The sequence below is a fragment of the Drosophila elegans genome, unplaced genomic scaffold, assembly GCF_018152505.1.
Source record: "Drosophila elegans isolate 14027-0461.03 unplaced genomic scaffold, ASM1815250v1 contig_208, whole genome shotgun sequence".
Classification (NCBI taxonomy): Eukaryota; Metazoa; Arthropoda; class Insecta; order Diptera; family Drosophilidae; genus Drosophila; species Drosophila elegans.
In genome coordinates this window covers 7824293-7840832 of record NW_024545578.1, presented here as the reverse complement: position 1 = coordinate 7840832, position 16540 = coordinate 7824293, and the positions used below count along the sequence as shown (strand labels likewise).

Genomic DNA, 16540 nt, shown 5'->3' with positions numbered 1-16540 from the left:
GTGATTGAGATTCCATTGTTGTTCCAGCCTCACAAAGTTCACAGACAAACAGACATTTTTTTGGCCGCATTCGCGATCTAGACAATCAGGGCACTGAAAGTGGTTGAGACACAGGATGAGAGCAGCGGCAAAAAACGAACAAGAGCACTGGAGTAAACTCAAACGAAAAGTATTTTAAGAGCATTTTCATCACGGTTATTCGGAACGGAACGCGGCAGTCGGCGCATCGCACGATTCCAATTGCAGTTTACCCCGAATTTCCGCCATTATTCCGCAATAACAACAGCTATGCAAGGGCAGCAAGGAGAAAAGTTTCCCTTTTCGGAACTGAGCCAGTGAATTGAGAGGCAGGCGCGTGTGCTGCACTGTGTCCTTTGGCATTCCTCGGCATTCTGTGCCAACTGGCATCGCTTACCGCCCCGAAATCAAAATCAAGCAACGTATTTACATGAGCTGCCAGGCCAAATGGAATGGGACACACGGAACTTTGGCTCAATGGCCGGAACGAGCGGAGAGACAAGAAGCGTTGCGACTCGAGGATTGTTGCACTTCGGAACGGCAAAAGTTTGCCCGTTTTTGGCCATACTTCAAGTTGCCAGTTTGGTCCGATTGCCTGCACTAGAAACTGCATTCGAGCCAACTTCGTGTGGCTGTTAGCTGTTGGTTCTTGCTGCCAATGATCTTATAATTTGGCTCCAACTTTCCCACTTACGGGCTGGGGAATGTGATTTTTGCTGGCCATATTCAAACTTTGCTACGTGCCACTGCCATTTAGGCAATCATTTTAATCATTGAACGCATTTTAAACTGGTTTTAGTCACAGATCTGTTTTTTCTACCATAATATTGGTTCCCTGACTCTAAAGAGCCTTAATTTAATTGATTCGCAGGGGCGCCCTGGCATGACAGGACCAAAGGGTGAGATGGGTCCCAAGGGACCAAAAGGCGATACCGGCGGACGCGAAGGGGTAAGTGCCAAAAGTCGATGTCAAGTATACGCCCGTCTGGCGGCAGAATGGTGATGGATCACCAAGGTTTTCGGGTGAATTGACCGGCTGGACTTGTCTGCAGGTCAAGGGTGAAAAAGGAGACCGAGGTCAGGATGGTCGCGATGGCTTGCCAGGACCTCCTGGAATGCCTTCCAACGGAGGAGGTGATGGGGATAGCAGCGGAGTGCAGTACATTCCAATGCCAGGACCTCCAGGACCGCCGGGACCACCGGGACTACCGGGTCTCTCAATTTCGGGGCCGAAAGGAGATCCCGGAATGGATTCGCGCAGTCCCTTCTATGGCGATGCCTCCTACTACGGCCGACCAGGTGAGTTAACTAAAAAAGTCATGATACATATATATTGTAAATATGTCAATTGTGAGCTTAGTTAGCTAGTGGTCAAATATCTGTATATAGTTAGCATTATCCTTGCCCACGAGCCAAATACCTAACTTATCCAACCGATATCAATCCATGTCATTTGCATCGTTAACTCGTCATCAAGGAGCGCGCTCATCCTTAGACGAACTCAAAGCACTGCGAGAACTGCAGGATCTGCGCGATCGGCCCGATGGCACAGCCGGTAATCGAACAACTAACTTCAATCTACAATCTCAACTCCATCTACCATATTAGCCGTAGAGTAGCCTTTTTTAATGTTGCATGACTTTCCCCCGCCCGTTGAACCATGCTAATTGCCTTCAGTTCCCAAAACCAAAAACATACAAACACACACCTTTTCTTTCGCCATCATGCCTTATTCACACCCATTCATGAACTAGCACCATTAATGGGGCAGCCAGTTCCCCATATTTGCACATCATCATTAACTCATTTGCCGTTGATAGAGTACAACGTGTAAACATTTTCTTTATGCGCGTACTTTCACACCGTCATGACTTTTCCTCCGCCCAAAAAGAAAACCCGCGACTCATGGCTTCCACACAAATATTAAATCATTCAGTTACCAGTAACCGAAAATAGTAGAATTTTGCCTATTTTTGGCGAGCTTTTGACTCCTTTAGTCTGTTTTGGAGAATATCATATAGGTGAATGTGCTGATGAAATTTAAAGCACATATTCGAATATGTAAATTCAGGCACAAATTTGGAGCATAAGGTATCCATTTCCATATTTCTATTTATTTTTGATTATTATACAGAATGCAAAAAGGTCAAAAAATATTTGGAGAATAACAATTTTATTATTTGTTTTTCCAATGAAAAGGATGGCTTTACTTTTGTTAGTGCATGAACTCTAGGTTGGTTAAAATATTTTCAAATATCAAATGTAATGAAATTTTTAGCTTAAATAAATAAATAAATAAAACAAATACTTAGAGAAATTATAAATAAACATGTATTGAATAAACATGTATGATATCGAGCAATGTGTCATAATGCATGAATTATCCTTTCAGAGACGCCCCGGCAAACAGGACATTCCCACAAACATGAGGAGACCCTGGGGCTCATGGAGGGCGAGGAGCCCACCTACTCGGCCTCCTCGTCAAATATGAACATGAAGATTGTGCCCGGCGCAGTCACCTTCCAGAACATTGATGAAATGACAAAAGTGGGTGTCGATTGGTTAAATTTGGCAACTGCCATGTATTTTTAAACTCTTTTGCTTGGCTGTTTTTTTTTTTTTTTTGTATTTCCACCGCAGAAATCGGCCCTCAATCCGCCAGGCACGTTGGCCTACATCACCGAAGAGGAGGCGCTTTTGGTGCGCGTCAACAAGGGCTGGCAGTATATTGCGGTGAGTTTCGGGCCAAATCCTTTCGACTATGGGGTTGGATTTGATTTCTGGCTCCTAAGCAAACACAGGAACCGTCGGGTAGCACTTTTAAAATGCCAAATATGACAGGCACTGAGCCCGCTGGCAGGCGGTTATTATTTTATAGATCCCGCTCCATTATGGCCATAAGCTATAAGCCCCCGCCGAAAAGAATGAAAGGCGAGAGACAAATGCATGCAAAAATAGAAAAGACAGGCATGGCCAGAAGCCTTTGTTTGTCTTCTGCTCGCCTTATTTATTTATATATTTTTGCTGCCATAAAGTAAGGTTTGTTTGGCATTGCCCTTGTATCGACTCGTTTTTTATTTGCACATTAAATGTTGCAGACGTACCGACTGATTGCCATTGGATTCCCGCCTGTCACATGTGTGTATACTATGTGTGTATCTGCGTTATTCAATTATATTGACTTGCGCTTGGTTTTTTTTACTTGTCCCGCTTAACGGATACGGATACAATGGTACAAGGAACATCCAGAGACATGTGGCATGTGGCAGGCAATTTGAGCCGATGAAAGTCAGTCGGAGGTTCAAAACATTTATTGATGAAATATAAAACATGCATCGGTTGTTCTGGACGGGGCATAAGTAGGCAGGCAGGACCGTCCTTGGAGCCATAAATTCCTTTTGCCAGATTAAAAATAATATTAAACGGAAATCGAAGGTTTTATTGTCGTCCCCTGGACACTCCCAAAATATTCCGCTGCCACATGCCAATTAATCTCGCCCCTTCGACCAAGGTGAACTTGGGACCAATGGGAACCTTTTATTACCCCGATTTGCTCCCCGGCAATTTGCTCGGGTCAGCATTTGTGCAGGCTTCGTCTGAAGTTGGCAAAATTACACCCGAAAGTGGTCGATTCCTCAATAGGTTGTTACACATTAAAGTGGCCACAATTTCGGCTGCTTGTTGCGTTATTGAAATCATCAGAAAATGAAAAATGAAAGGCAAGCGATGGGAAACTAGTGACTCGATTGTGCCAAAGTGTACAATATTCTCAGAATTGGGGAGCAGCAAAAAACTGCTCGAGATTCGATTTCCGCTTCCGTTGTTGCAGGGCACAAAAGCCAGCACAGCATGGTTTTTTTTTTGCCTGGTGGGCGTGGCTCTGGCTTCAGTCTCCTGCCTACTGGCTCCAGGATCCCGGATCCTGGCAACTGGCATGTGCATAAGGCAGCCCAGAATGAAAACGAAATCTCTTGCCTTTGACGGCAGCATTTAAATACTTTTGACAACAAAAACCCGGCACCATGGACCATGAACAGTCGGGGTGCGACGAGTAATATTGCAAAATCGGGCGAAAGCTAAGGACCCTTTGTTGGCGAAATCTGTAGAAGTCAGGGAGTCAGGAAGCGGACTGCACAGAAATAAATATTTTATAATTTTGATAGTTTTTTATAGCAACAACATTTATGTTATTTATAACTGGTACAGTTTTAAAATGGGTCGAAAAAATCAGGTATATTTGTAAGCATTTTAATTTTATGTTTTTTGGCAAAAATAACAATAAAATCAAATTTTTCTACACTATTGCTATACAAATTATAATAGAATTGACAATAGAAATCAAGAGCACAAATTAACAATATCACTTACATTTTTATGTTATTGTTTAAATTGCAAAAAGTCAAATTTATACTTCCCGGTGTATTTGGGCTCCCATTTGCATTTCCCATTCGTCTGGGCGAAATACACAGCTGTCTGCCGAGATACCGAGATGGTAGCCGAGGCGCTAGCCTAATTAGATTTCAGTACACGAGTCGACTACTTAAAGTTCAAAATAGTAATTAAAACTTTTGTCAGACGACGTCGCGCATTATGGCTGTCGAAAATTTGACCCTAATACAGTGCTGGCGACGAGGTAGAGCTGCGAGGATTGAGACTGAAGCTGTGTTTGGGACGCGGACTGGCACTGGGTTATGGGTAATGGGCAATGGGTAATGGGTCTGGGACAGTTGCTACGTATTTCCCTACACGTAATGCAAATATTTGAGCAAAAGTTTCAATACAACGCTGATTTCATCGCATAACGGCTGGAGTGCTCGTGCTCGTGTTGTGTTGTGTTTGCCTTTGGTTCCTCCTGAAATATTAACTACTTGAAAGGGTCTGCCGAGCATATTTGCGCAGAGCTCTTGTTTTATTAATTACAAATTCGTCAAACGCTTGTTTGTCACCGCGCCTCTTAATTACGATTTCACATTTAATTCTTCCTTTGTATTCTCCTCCTGTGCGAAGCTGGGAACCCTGGTCCCGATAGCCACGCCCGCCCCGCCCACCACGGTGGCTCCATCGATGCGCTTCGACCTGCAGTCGAAGAACCTGCTCAACAGTCCACCGCCCCTGATCAATACGCCCACGGTGAGTGATGGAAAATTGTCATTATTTTTTTGTATTTTCCGCATTTTGTTTTCCACATCTACTCGCATCTGTCGGTGGGATAATGGCATTGACGCTGGCGAAATTTAAGAGCGCTTCGAATGGAAATCAGAAGTCCTAGCTGGGATTCCCTTTGTGTGTGTTAATTGTACTCGACTTTGATGAGTTCAAATTGAATTATTTATAAATCGGAAGGCTGTGACATTGATGTTCCCGCCTGAATGTCATTTTCCCGCCGATAGTCTCTAACAATAGTAACTACTTTTCCATTAGTCCTGTCAAATTATCGATTGTTCCAGCATTATTAATAGCGTTTAAAAAGTGTATGGTCATAATAAATTTACCAATAATTCTACACCATTTGATGCAAATTGTGCTTTAAAAATGAAACAATTATATTTTATAATATCTTTAAAAATTATTACGTACTATATTAATTTAACAATCGATGTTTAGACAGCCCTAATACTAAATTACCACATTTATTTCAACTATCAAAGAAGCAACATAAATACACCACAAATATACACGCTACTTGTTCCTAATTTCATTATTAATACTCAGTGAAACGAGCTGAAGCAAATGTTATCGTTATAACCTACTAAACTTATTTTTAATTAATTGTCGTTAAATGCAGTTTACAACCGCGCCCGAATACGAAACGGTAATTAAATCCATAATATCGCATATCGTAGTGTCGACTAAAAAATAACAAAAACCAACGGGAAAATTTAAAATAGAAAACGATTGTTGAATAAATAATTTGATTTTGTTTGCTGGCCAATGAAAATATTTCTAATTAGCGAAAATTGCATTTGGAGTTCTGTTGTACGCGGAACAATTGGTGTAGTTTGATTTTCAGCTTTTGTCTCTATCCATTGATGGTTTTGTGTTTTTATTAAACCGATGGAAGCTCAAATCTTTTCCTATTCAAAAAGTTATATGTTTAATTCCATTCCTTGTGTGTTGTTGTGTGATTGCTTTTTTAACTAGACGCTTCTTGATTAAATTTTGTCCTTTATTTTTGGAAAATCCATGTAGCTTAGTTCTCAACAATTCGCAACCCACACGAAAGTCAAGAATGTTGAGAGCTCGTCTTTGTTTGTGTGTCGGTGTTAGAATGCTCAGAATTTCCATTTAGATTTATTAAATTACAAATATTTTTGTCCCACATCTTACGGCTGCGTCTTCAAACAAAATTAACGGAATCGAAAATAATATCAAATTAAATTCGCATTTCCAGTGGTATCCGCGAATGGTGAGTTCTCCTCCTGTTGCCCTTCAATTAAGCTAGATTCGACCTTTGAACTCCTGCCCACGTCCCAGCATTATATTGAGTGCTTCATATTTATCTTTTTTGCCCCGAAGGATGTTTCAGCATTTTTATACCCTTGCAGAGGGTATTATAATTTCAGTCAGAAGTTTGCAACGCAGTGAAGGAGACATCTCCGACCCTATAAAGTATATATATTCTTGATCAGCATCACTAGGCGAGTCGATCTAGCCATGTCCGTCTGTCCGTCTGTCCGTCTGTCCGTCTGTCCGTCTGTCCGTCTGTCCGTCTGTCCGTCCGTTTATATGCAAACTAGTCTCTCAGTTTTAAAGCTATCTGCATGAAACTTTCCCAGAAGTTGTCTTTCTATTGCAGGTAGTATATAAGTCGGAACGAGCCGGATCGGACGACTATAGCATATAGCTCCCATAGGAACAATCGGAAAAATAAATGAAAAAAAATTATAACTTTGCTGTTTTTTAATTTTTTGTTTAGTTCTTCGACATTTAGTAATGGTTAAATATTTCCGATTTACGGTTTAAATTTCATCAAAATCGGACGACTATAGCATATAGCTCCCATAGGAACAATCGGAAAAATAAATGAAAAAAATTATAATTTTGCTGTTTTTTAATTTTTTGTTTAGTTCTTCGAGATATAGTAATGGTTAAGTATTTCAGAATTATGTTATAATTTTCAGCAAAATCGGACGACTATAGCATATAGCTCCCATAGGAACAATCGGAAAAATAAATGAAAAAAAAATTATAACTTTTCTGTTTTTTAATTTTTTGTTTAGTTCTTCGACATATAGCAATGTTTAATTATTTCAGAATTATGGTTTAAATTTTATCAAAATCGGACGTCTATATCACATAGCTCCCATAGAAATAATAAAAATATATAAAATAACTATCTTATAATTGAGCTGCAAATCATCATAGTTTCAATGTTTTTCAGCATATACTCAAGTAAATCATAATTTAAATATTTTCAAAAGTATTTAATTCATGCAATAGCTGCAAGGGTATATGAACTTCGGCTTGCCGAAGTTTGCTTTCTTTCTTGTTTGTTATGGTTTCCTTAGAGTCCCGACAATTATTTGAAATATTTTACTATCCATTACTCCCACCTATCGTTTTCCCCACAAACCCCCAAAAGCTTTGCCCGCTTTGCCCGCGGATGGCGACCTTTGTTAAACAAACAATTTCTGGCTATTAAATTCTGTATTAATTAGATCTTAAAATGCTTGACATAAATTCCGCATTAATTTCATGCCATATTTTCCTGAATCCGGAATAGCTACGCGTGGCGGCGCTGAACGAGCCCTCCACCGGCGATTTGCAGGGGATCCGAGGGGCGGACTTCGCCTGCTATCGGCAAGGACGACGGGCAGGCCTTCTGGGCACCTTCAAGGCATTCCTCTCATCCAGGTAAGTACTTTGTACTGGTACTGGGTACTGCAAGTGTGTCTTATCTTTCTTTAGATTTTTCACGCGTATTAGGCCTGTTTTCCTGTTTAGTTTTGTTCGGCGCAGGCTATTAAGATTTTTCCACAACAAATCCGAAAATCCAGAGCCAGGGTGTTTGCCGCTCCAATGCTCGGCATTGCTCATACGCCACGTTTCCCGGCTGAGCCGACACTTTGGGAACTCATTAGTTGCCGCATAATCTTGATATTTGAAGCGAGGCGAAAGCGCGCTCGAAGTATGAAAACAAAAGCTTGTGAAAACAATTTCGTGCAATTTATTTACCCAGTGGCTCCGGCCATGAGGGTTGGTGTTGTAATTTTTTTTTCGTTTTTTTTTGGTTTGAGAGGGCAAAACATAAATAAATGAGCGAACAAAGAGCTGGCACGCTGGCAGGCAGCACCTGCCCTTCAGACATCTTTTGATGGCAGTTTGTTTGTTCGCGTGTAATTGCCGCTCGTATGCTGGCAATAACTTGTACATAAACGAAATGCTCAACTCTCGTCCGCAGGGTACAGAATCTGGACACGATTGTTCGTCCGGCTGACCGGGATCTGCCCGTGGTAAATACGCGTGGCGATGTACTCTTCAACTCCTGGAAGGGCATTTTCAACGGCCAGGGCGGCTTCTTCTCGCAGGCGCCGCGAATCTACAGCTTCAGTGGCAAGAATGTGATGACGGATTCGTCCTGGTAAGCTGGCTAATTATTATTTTTAAATTGTATAATCAATATATTTACAATTGACAACTTCGCAGGCCCATGAAGATGGTCTGGCATGGTTCGCTGCCGAATGGAGAGCGTTCCATGGACACGTACTGCGACGCCTGGCACTCGGGTGACCACCTGAAGTCCGGCTATGCCAGCAATCTGGACGGGCACAAGCTGCTCGAGCAGAAGCGCCAGTCCTGCGACAGCAAGCTGATCATCCTGTGCGTGGAGGCCCTGTCGCAGGATCGCAAGCGGAAGAAGCGGGACCTCGGCGGCAGCAGGTACTTATGACACACCTTACACGTGTCCTATTGATTTGGCATTAACGTTTTATGACTCGCCAACTTTGCTCATTACCTCTGCGGCCGCAAACAATTATACACGGCAGAAAATACTTCATTTGGAGTTTGTTACATCATTTGATGCCATCATTTTTATAATTTTTAATTTTTCTAATATTGTAATATTTATTTTTGGCTTCAAGGTCATAAAGCTGGTGATTTGCATATAAACTTTTGAGCAACAGATAATTAAGTTAAAATTTGTATGTGTAAAAATGCCATTAACTAAAAACTGAAGCTTTTAAAAATTATTTTAAATTTTTAAAAAAATATCTGAATCAATCAGTATTCGTTATATACACTTTTCTAAACAAAGTTGAAGATTAAAAAATATATATACATAAATATCGATAAAAATATGTTAAAGGCTTTGTTTTTTTCAATGTATTTCATTCACAGCTACCGCAACAGTCGCAGTTACAGTCACAGCCACGACGAGAGTGAAAGTCTGGAGTTCAGCACGGCCGAGGAGTATGCAGCGCATTTAGAAAATTTACTGCTGTAAGCGGAACCGGAAGGAAGAACAAGAAGCGGGTCACACCAAACCATTCTCATACATAAAAGAAAACAAATCACAGCACACACGTACATACATTGAATGTAAACGTAAATCATGGCCATGCATATAATCAGCGAATTCCAAACAAAAACCAAAAAGAGAATACTCAGACGACAGTTGGATGTTGCATATAAATACATACTTATATTAACCATACGCATACACACACTATTCGTAGGTAATGTCTAATATATTTCTACACATATATCATTAACGCAAATAGTATATATCGTGGATATATATGAGTTGTGCTTTATGTTCAGGACAAGGCAACAAACAGCAAACAGCAATTTTTGTACAAGCAGGAAACGTATTCGTAGTTTGTAATCTGTAATTTGTAACTTGTAACTTGTAACTTACCGATAGCCGTTACCGAACTAATGTAATTTTTGTAATTACGTAAGCTCACTAGCCCGACACAGCAGCGGATCACCCAGTCGCCTCCGCCTACGCAATACTGGCCAAATTAGTATCCTACTTAGCTCGTATGGAAATGCACCCAAAAATCAAGAATCGAAATGCGAGGAACTCTTTCACAAGGACCCTGTATATGCGTGTATAAATGTGTATTTTTGTCAAAAGACTTCTAGGTGTGTGTACATTATAAGAAACCCAAGTGGGTACGATACGAACCGTTTTTAACTATCGCACGCAGCCCTTTCTGCCCAGTCTCCATATATATATATATATATGTATAGGAAATATGTTTTACGACCGATTTCTACTCCTAACATAGGCCTGAGATTTTCTGCAGTGTAGCCCGCGATTCCCACAATACTCGAAAATGAAATCGATATCTGAATCCAGATCGCAGTTTTTATATGCATCAAATGAGAGATAATGAATTATAGCATAATCCGCAGACACATACTCGTACATACATGCACATCAGTGGATGGTAAATTCGTAATTTATTGTCATTCGATAACGAATACTTAACTAAATTCTAATTATAATTATAATTACCGAGCATAGTTAGTTACATAATAATTTCTTTTTGCATTTAACCAATGCATTTCCAACTACAAAATTTGTAATGTAATTAAACGTAATTGTAATGACAGTTAAGGTATTAATTTAAAACAATAAAACACAAACGCAGAGCACGAAGCGGATGGCGCGGTAGCCAGCCGCAAGGTGACATTATATAGTACGATTTAAGTAAATATATATTTAGTGAAATCAAAACTGAAGTGCAGAACCCTCTAGTCCTAAGCCTAAAATATGAAGTAAAGAGAGCATAACAGAGATACATAATAGCATAATATAATTGAATAATACGAAACAATAAAAAGTAAACTATCAAATGAAAAATAAATATTTTAACTGGCGAATTCGGAAATTAAAAGAGGTAAGAACAATGCGTTAATGGTCTCGCGTTGCATATATCTTTTTAATCATTTAAATTTGAATAGTAGAGAGATGCACATGGAGGCAATCAATAAAAATTGGATTCGGGTGTTTTTGGCTTTGCAATATTAATACCCATAAACACGCATTGAAATTTCAAAGTGAGCTGAACACACTTGGCGTATCGACAAATCCCATATGGAATATCTGTCTATCTGCATTGCACATATTTTATGAGTCTCATGTATTTTTCTCTAAATAAAAAATATTACAAATTCATCTACCCTGGCGAATGGCAAGAAATTACTTTGATCATATTTTCCATTTAAGTTGGAATCAATTTTTACTTTATTTCCACCCATAGCAGGAAAAAAAAACAACGAATATTTTGCCATTTCCCCAAAATGAATGTCTATAGAGCGTTTACCTGTAACTGTATCTGTACCTGAATCTGTTTCTGTATCTGCCTCCATAGCCACATTGATGCCTGTCTGAGCCGCACGTTTGATAACCAATTTAAATAATTTTTCACTTGAATTAAAGCAAATGATTTCAAACAAAAAGAGCCTCGAAGCTCGCCGGGGCCATTGATGCTTTATGAATTTCAATAGCAGGCCAACATAGTTTCCGGATACGGATTTGCCCCTGTCTGAGCTACTCAGATACTCCTGCAGGTACAGACACATATACAGATAGGGATACAGATACAGATACTTAGACTGGGGTATGACTGCTGTCGGGGAAATAAACAAACAAGCCAAGAAGCCGCCGAGTCCCAACAGTTGCGATTCGGTTAGGGATTGGGACTGCCAGCTCCAATTGTGTTGGAAGCCATAATATTACGGGGAATCGGGAATGGGCGAGTTTCTGAAGGAACGACCGCCACTTAGGCACAAAGCAATCAAATCAGATGAGCGGGATGAAATTTTAATTTAATGAATGAATGCGGATCTGTTGTATTAGTTGATTAGCTGCGAAGCCAAATCAAATCTCAGCCCAGCCCTTCCAAAAACTTAAACTCCGGGAGGCCAAACGTTTTGAGTTTTCAATTATAAGCCTTGCTCGAGGTCCCAGGGCAAAAAAGTTTAAATTCCGTGTGCGGCTGACAATGTCATTCATCATAACACATTTAGCCGTGAGCTTATTAGATTCCACTTTTGTGCCCAGGCGCATTTACAAGTTTCCCAAGCTTGTTCTCCAGTTTCTTCTCCGTTTATTCTTTGGCCCTGTGCTCCTTTCTTTTTTCAGTTATTCTGTTCTTTTTTTATTGAAAGCAGAGAAAACACAAAACAACTTTCCCCAACCCACACACATACGCGGCCAGCATCCGTAACAAGTTTCAGCACACACACCCAGTCACAAGGGCGTACATATGTCACGAGTAAAAACAATTTATCATTTAGCTTATCAAGACGCGCGGCCTAACGTCCATTATTTTGCGGACGCTACGCAGAGAATTGTTTTTTGATGATAGCCCCCAGTTGTAGGTCTTTTTCTGGACTGCGAGCTATGTGAGGGGTTTTCCGGGTGCTAGGTGAACAAACACGAAAATAGCAAATGTCTGAGAAATGATTATGGTTCTGCCCGCATGTGATTTACAATCTATCATAGCCATTGGGAATTTCGAATTACGCAAAGTTATGAATGGGTTCTAATCAGATGGGACAATGAAGTTTATTTGAGTTCAAGCTGCGCGAGATCTTCTGTAATCCATTAGAAAACATAAATAGAAACTGTATTTTAGAAATATATAGAAATTAATATGCCCTACAATTATAATTGAATATGTCTAGGTACTTTTTTTGGTGTAATGAAGCCTTTATCTCAGACTTACTCCTTTCCATTCCCTTTCTGTTTATTTTTAAATGTAACTTTTTAATTTTTAATCGCTCAAATGCTGGTAGTACCCAGGATAGACAATTACGGCAAACGAATAACATGTATGAATATGCCTCGGGAGGGGCGTTTAAAGAGTTTGGGGGGCGGAGCCGCACGGCCGCTCTCACGTGTAACTAAAAACCAACAATTATGCATGCCAAACCGCAGAAACCGATGCCACGCCCACAGCCCCCAACCCGCAGCCCACATCCCAAAGCCCTCGCGACGTCAACATAGCGGCGACAGCGACAACGGAATCGGAATTTGCATAACTTTGTATGAGATTCTTGCAACGCAGCCATGTCGAGCCACAATATCATTCATACATGCATGCAGCTCACAAACACGTGCACTGAGAACAAATCAATACCTAGATCAAATCAGACTTTGGTGTCAATAAATCAATATTATAATTTTAAGAGATCAGAATGGATGATGGATGGATATAAAATGAAATCCTTGAGTCAATTGTATATAATTGTAAAATCCCTTTTGATCGAGCTAAGAAGTTAGTCGTTCTTTAGAGCCTCACAAGTCTTAAGCAAATACACTGTACAGTCAAAGTTATACATTTTATTAAATATAGAATTTTTTCAGTGCACCCATACAGCCATGTCAAGCTATTAAGTCATTTGATTTTTTGTACATATCCAATTTTAAAATCCATTTCGATCGATTAAGGGCACTTTGAACCTTATACTTTTCCATCAGTGAATTTAATTTTATAAAATAACCAAATTTTTTCCAGTGCATCCATACAGCAGGGCACGTATACACTGGCAGACAATGTCAGTGAGCCGTCAACATTTCAACTTGTCATGCGAGCGGCAAAAGCGTGGAAAAGGGGGTGGCGGGGCAAAGGTGGGCACGGCAGGGTCGTGCCGTAAAGTCGAAGACGTTGCCCCGGGCTGCCACATGGCCTACCTTCAATTTGTCCGTGTGCCCCGCCATCCGATAACCACTGAGGTGGGTATATAGTACGTAGAAGTTACGTAGAAAAGAAAAAGCCCAACCACAAAACTCCAGCTCCAGCTTTTGTTGCATACTTTGCTGCGTTCGCTGGCAACGTATTATTTCAGTTACGTTTTGCGGAAATGCAACTGAAAACTTGCAATTTGTTTGACGTTTCGGTATTTTTTCGTATGAATTTATAATGCCCTCCGACTTCAACACCTGTCGTTCGCCGTTTGTTTGTTTGGTTTGGTTTGCTTGCGTTTGGTTTGGGGCTTAGCAAGGTTGGTTTCCTTTGCTGGTTGCTGTTGATTTACAATGCAGGCGATCCTCCTCCGTTTTTTGCCCTGTGGTTTATTGATATATCAGGCGGCATCGTGATTAGGCGAAAAGTCAGGAAATAAATAAGTCCACGTTCGCAGAGAGTGTATGTACACACAGGCGTATTTATGTTATGCCGCCGCAGTAACACACAAAAGGTAGCAACTTTTAATTGAAAAACTTGGGCACTTACAACTTGCAAGGCAGCGGTGGTGAGTCCCCTCTCTCCCCTCGTCACTCTATTAGCAGTTGCAGGCGTAGGTGTGGGCGTGGCAAGTGGCAATACTGGCATTGTCGCCGGCATTACTCAAGTTGTTAGCAATGTTTACAAACACAATAAGCAAATACGCGAGCGATGGCAGTAGCACCGGGAATGGCACTGAGCAAAAATTTTCTTAAAGCGGGATTTCGTTCTTGAAATCGAGAATAAGATAATGAGGCAATTAAAATACGGGTTATCGCTTTTAACCCTGCTACATAACATACAAATTAATTATTAAAATAGTCTGTTTATTTTCAAGTGGAAAGTAGGTATAAATATTTTTAAGAATATTTGTAAATTTGGATAAGTATAATTACAAATTTGCTTAGAATTATAGCCCAGTTATGTAGTTTAGCTATGCTAAAAAGCGAAAGCTAAAATACTATTTAATGATATTTAATGATAGATAAACATTTTAAGCCAGTTAAAAATGAATGGAAATAGTAGAAGATCTGGTCTTAATTGAATTAATGGATTAAGAATCCATGATAAAAACCGTGATTTCCATGTTAGGAATGATATGAAATAAAGCACTTTAATTTGTATATAAAATAAAAAAATAAAATAAATAACGCTTATAAATTTCTTAAAAAATCATAATTATTTTTCCAGTGTCGCTCCTTGTTGTTAGTGAACAGGTTTGGTTGACTTAAAGACGGCATCGTCAACACGACTCCTGTTTGCATAGAAAGTTTTTCCGCTCTGCGCTTCTTTTACCTCAGCCCACTGATAGTTAAACAGCGCTAAGCAAAGTCTGGCCGGGAAAACGTGCGATAAGTTTTCCATTTTGCTGCTGGGCAAATATTTGCCACCTCGCCAATCGGCATTTACCACCAGGTGGTGCTGGTGCAGGTGCAATGGCCATGACAGCGCGTTTACTCATCTTCCCCTTATTAAACTATCCATGATCCAGGATCATCGAAATAAAGCAATCAAATCGAATTGCTAAAATGCTTAACTTTTAATTAGCAGTCGTGGCGAAACACCAGCCAAATACATAATTAAAATTATGATTTGGCTTTTTGAGAACTAATCTATTTTGGCCCAATTGTAATTGGCAGACGGAAATTTCATATGCAAATTGTATTAGGTATCAGGGGAGGTCGGTCGTATTCCGGGTTGAAATGACCTGTGTTTCGGGGGCGACCAGCTAACCGCAGCGATTATCGGGATGAGGGGGCAGCTGGGGCATCTGCAACTGCAGGAACAATCCACTTGCATAAGGGAGCAACTGCTAACGCCCCCAAAAGCCACACGGCGGAGGCTTTTGCATATCGGTATATCATGCAAACCATAAGCCTATTAATAGCCCCTGTCTGCGATCAGACAAGCAATTAAAATTGACTGCTCTTTTGAGCGGATGCCCTCCAGCCACATGGGCCATCTCGCATTTCTGCGTTACCGCTTCCCCCGACTCTCCTCGCATTTACCCGCTTTTTCCGCCTTTCCAGGAAAATTGTTCAATTGGACGTAAATGTGTCGGCATCATCGCCACGTGCACGTGCTCCTGTTTTTTTCCAGGCCGGCAACTGGCAATTATTTAGGACCAGGCCGTCGCGTCGGCAAAACATTCATTTTTTCCCAGCAAAATGTCTTCTTATTCGGGTCAATGTGTGGCAGATTGTTGTTGTCATCTGACATTGTTGGCTTTGATTTGTTGTTATGGAATATGAGAATGGATATGTTTTCACATCAAGTATACGCCAGGTGGGATGGCTTTGCAGTTGGTTTATAGGTGGTTATTTAGTTAAGCATAGATTACGTATTTATTTTGTAGGAAAAAGCTCAGTAGGGAAAGATTATTTTGAAAAAAGTTTGGCAAGTTTTTAAGGCTTGTGCTTCTTATTAACAAAACAGAAACCTTGATTAAAGCTCTTCCTGTGCTTTAACCCAGTATAAGCTTTTATTTAAAAATCTGATATATTACAATGATTTCAAAACTAAAGGGTCCTTAATCCTTAAAAATTTTGAGTGAAATTAAGATTTATATGCGTATTTCTATGAGCAATTGATAAATTAATATTAAAAGCTGCAATTTTTTTGAAACTCAAAATTAATGAATAAAAAATTGTAATAAAAATGAAAATATGTAAAGCCATAAAAGTTCCGCACGCAGTAATTTTCTAATATTTCTCAGTTATACATAGCTTAGGTTTTATAAAGATTTTAAAACGAAATTTTAAAACTAACATTTTCCTAGATTTGGAACTACTAGTTCCACGTGAGCCAAAGTTCGCAGCACAATTTGAGCTTTTCCCAAG

At 40.1% G+C, this 16540-nt stretch overlaps 1 protein-coding gene across 17 annotated transcripts in view; it reads left to right on the top strand.

Annotated features, from left to right (window-relative positions):
* The window catches only part of LOC108146739 (collagen alpha-1(XV) chain), a 61298-nt gene extending 50467 nt beyond the window's left edge, over positions 1-10831 (top strand). For 7 of the 17 annotated variants that reach the window (XM_041708469.1, XM_041708465.1, XM_017272847.2 and 4 more), the window contains 12 exons: positions 890-967; positions 1071-1317; positions 1496-1573; positions 2411-2565; positions 2659-2751; positions 5026-5148; positions 5804-5830; positions 6410-6424; positions 7742-7872; positions 8420-8599; positions 8665-8898; positions 9358-10831. In XM_041708469.1, coding sequence (XP_041564403.1) covers positions 890-967; positions 1071-1317; positions 1496-1573; positions 2411-2565; positions 2659-2751; positions 5026-5148; positions 5804-5830; positions 6410-6424; positions 7742-7872; positions 8420-8599; positions 8665-8898; positions 9358-9463 — 1467 coding nt within the window. In that variant the 3' untranslated portion in view covers positions 9464-10831. The remainder of the gene's footprint in view (positions 1-889; positions 968-1070; positions 1318-1495; positions 1574-2410; positions 2566-2658; positions 2752-5025; positions 5149-5803; positions 5831-6409; positions 6425-7741; positions 7873-8419; positions 8600-8664; positions 8899-9357) is intronic. The other 10 variants (XM_017272857.2, XM_017272856.2, XM_017272863.2 and 7 more) reach the window with 5 other exon arrangements.
* Positions 10832-16540: the final 5709 nt, after the last annotated feature.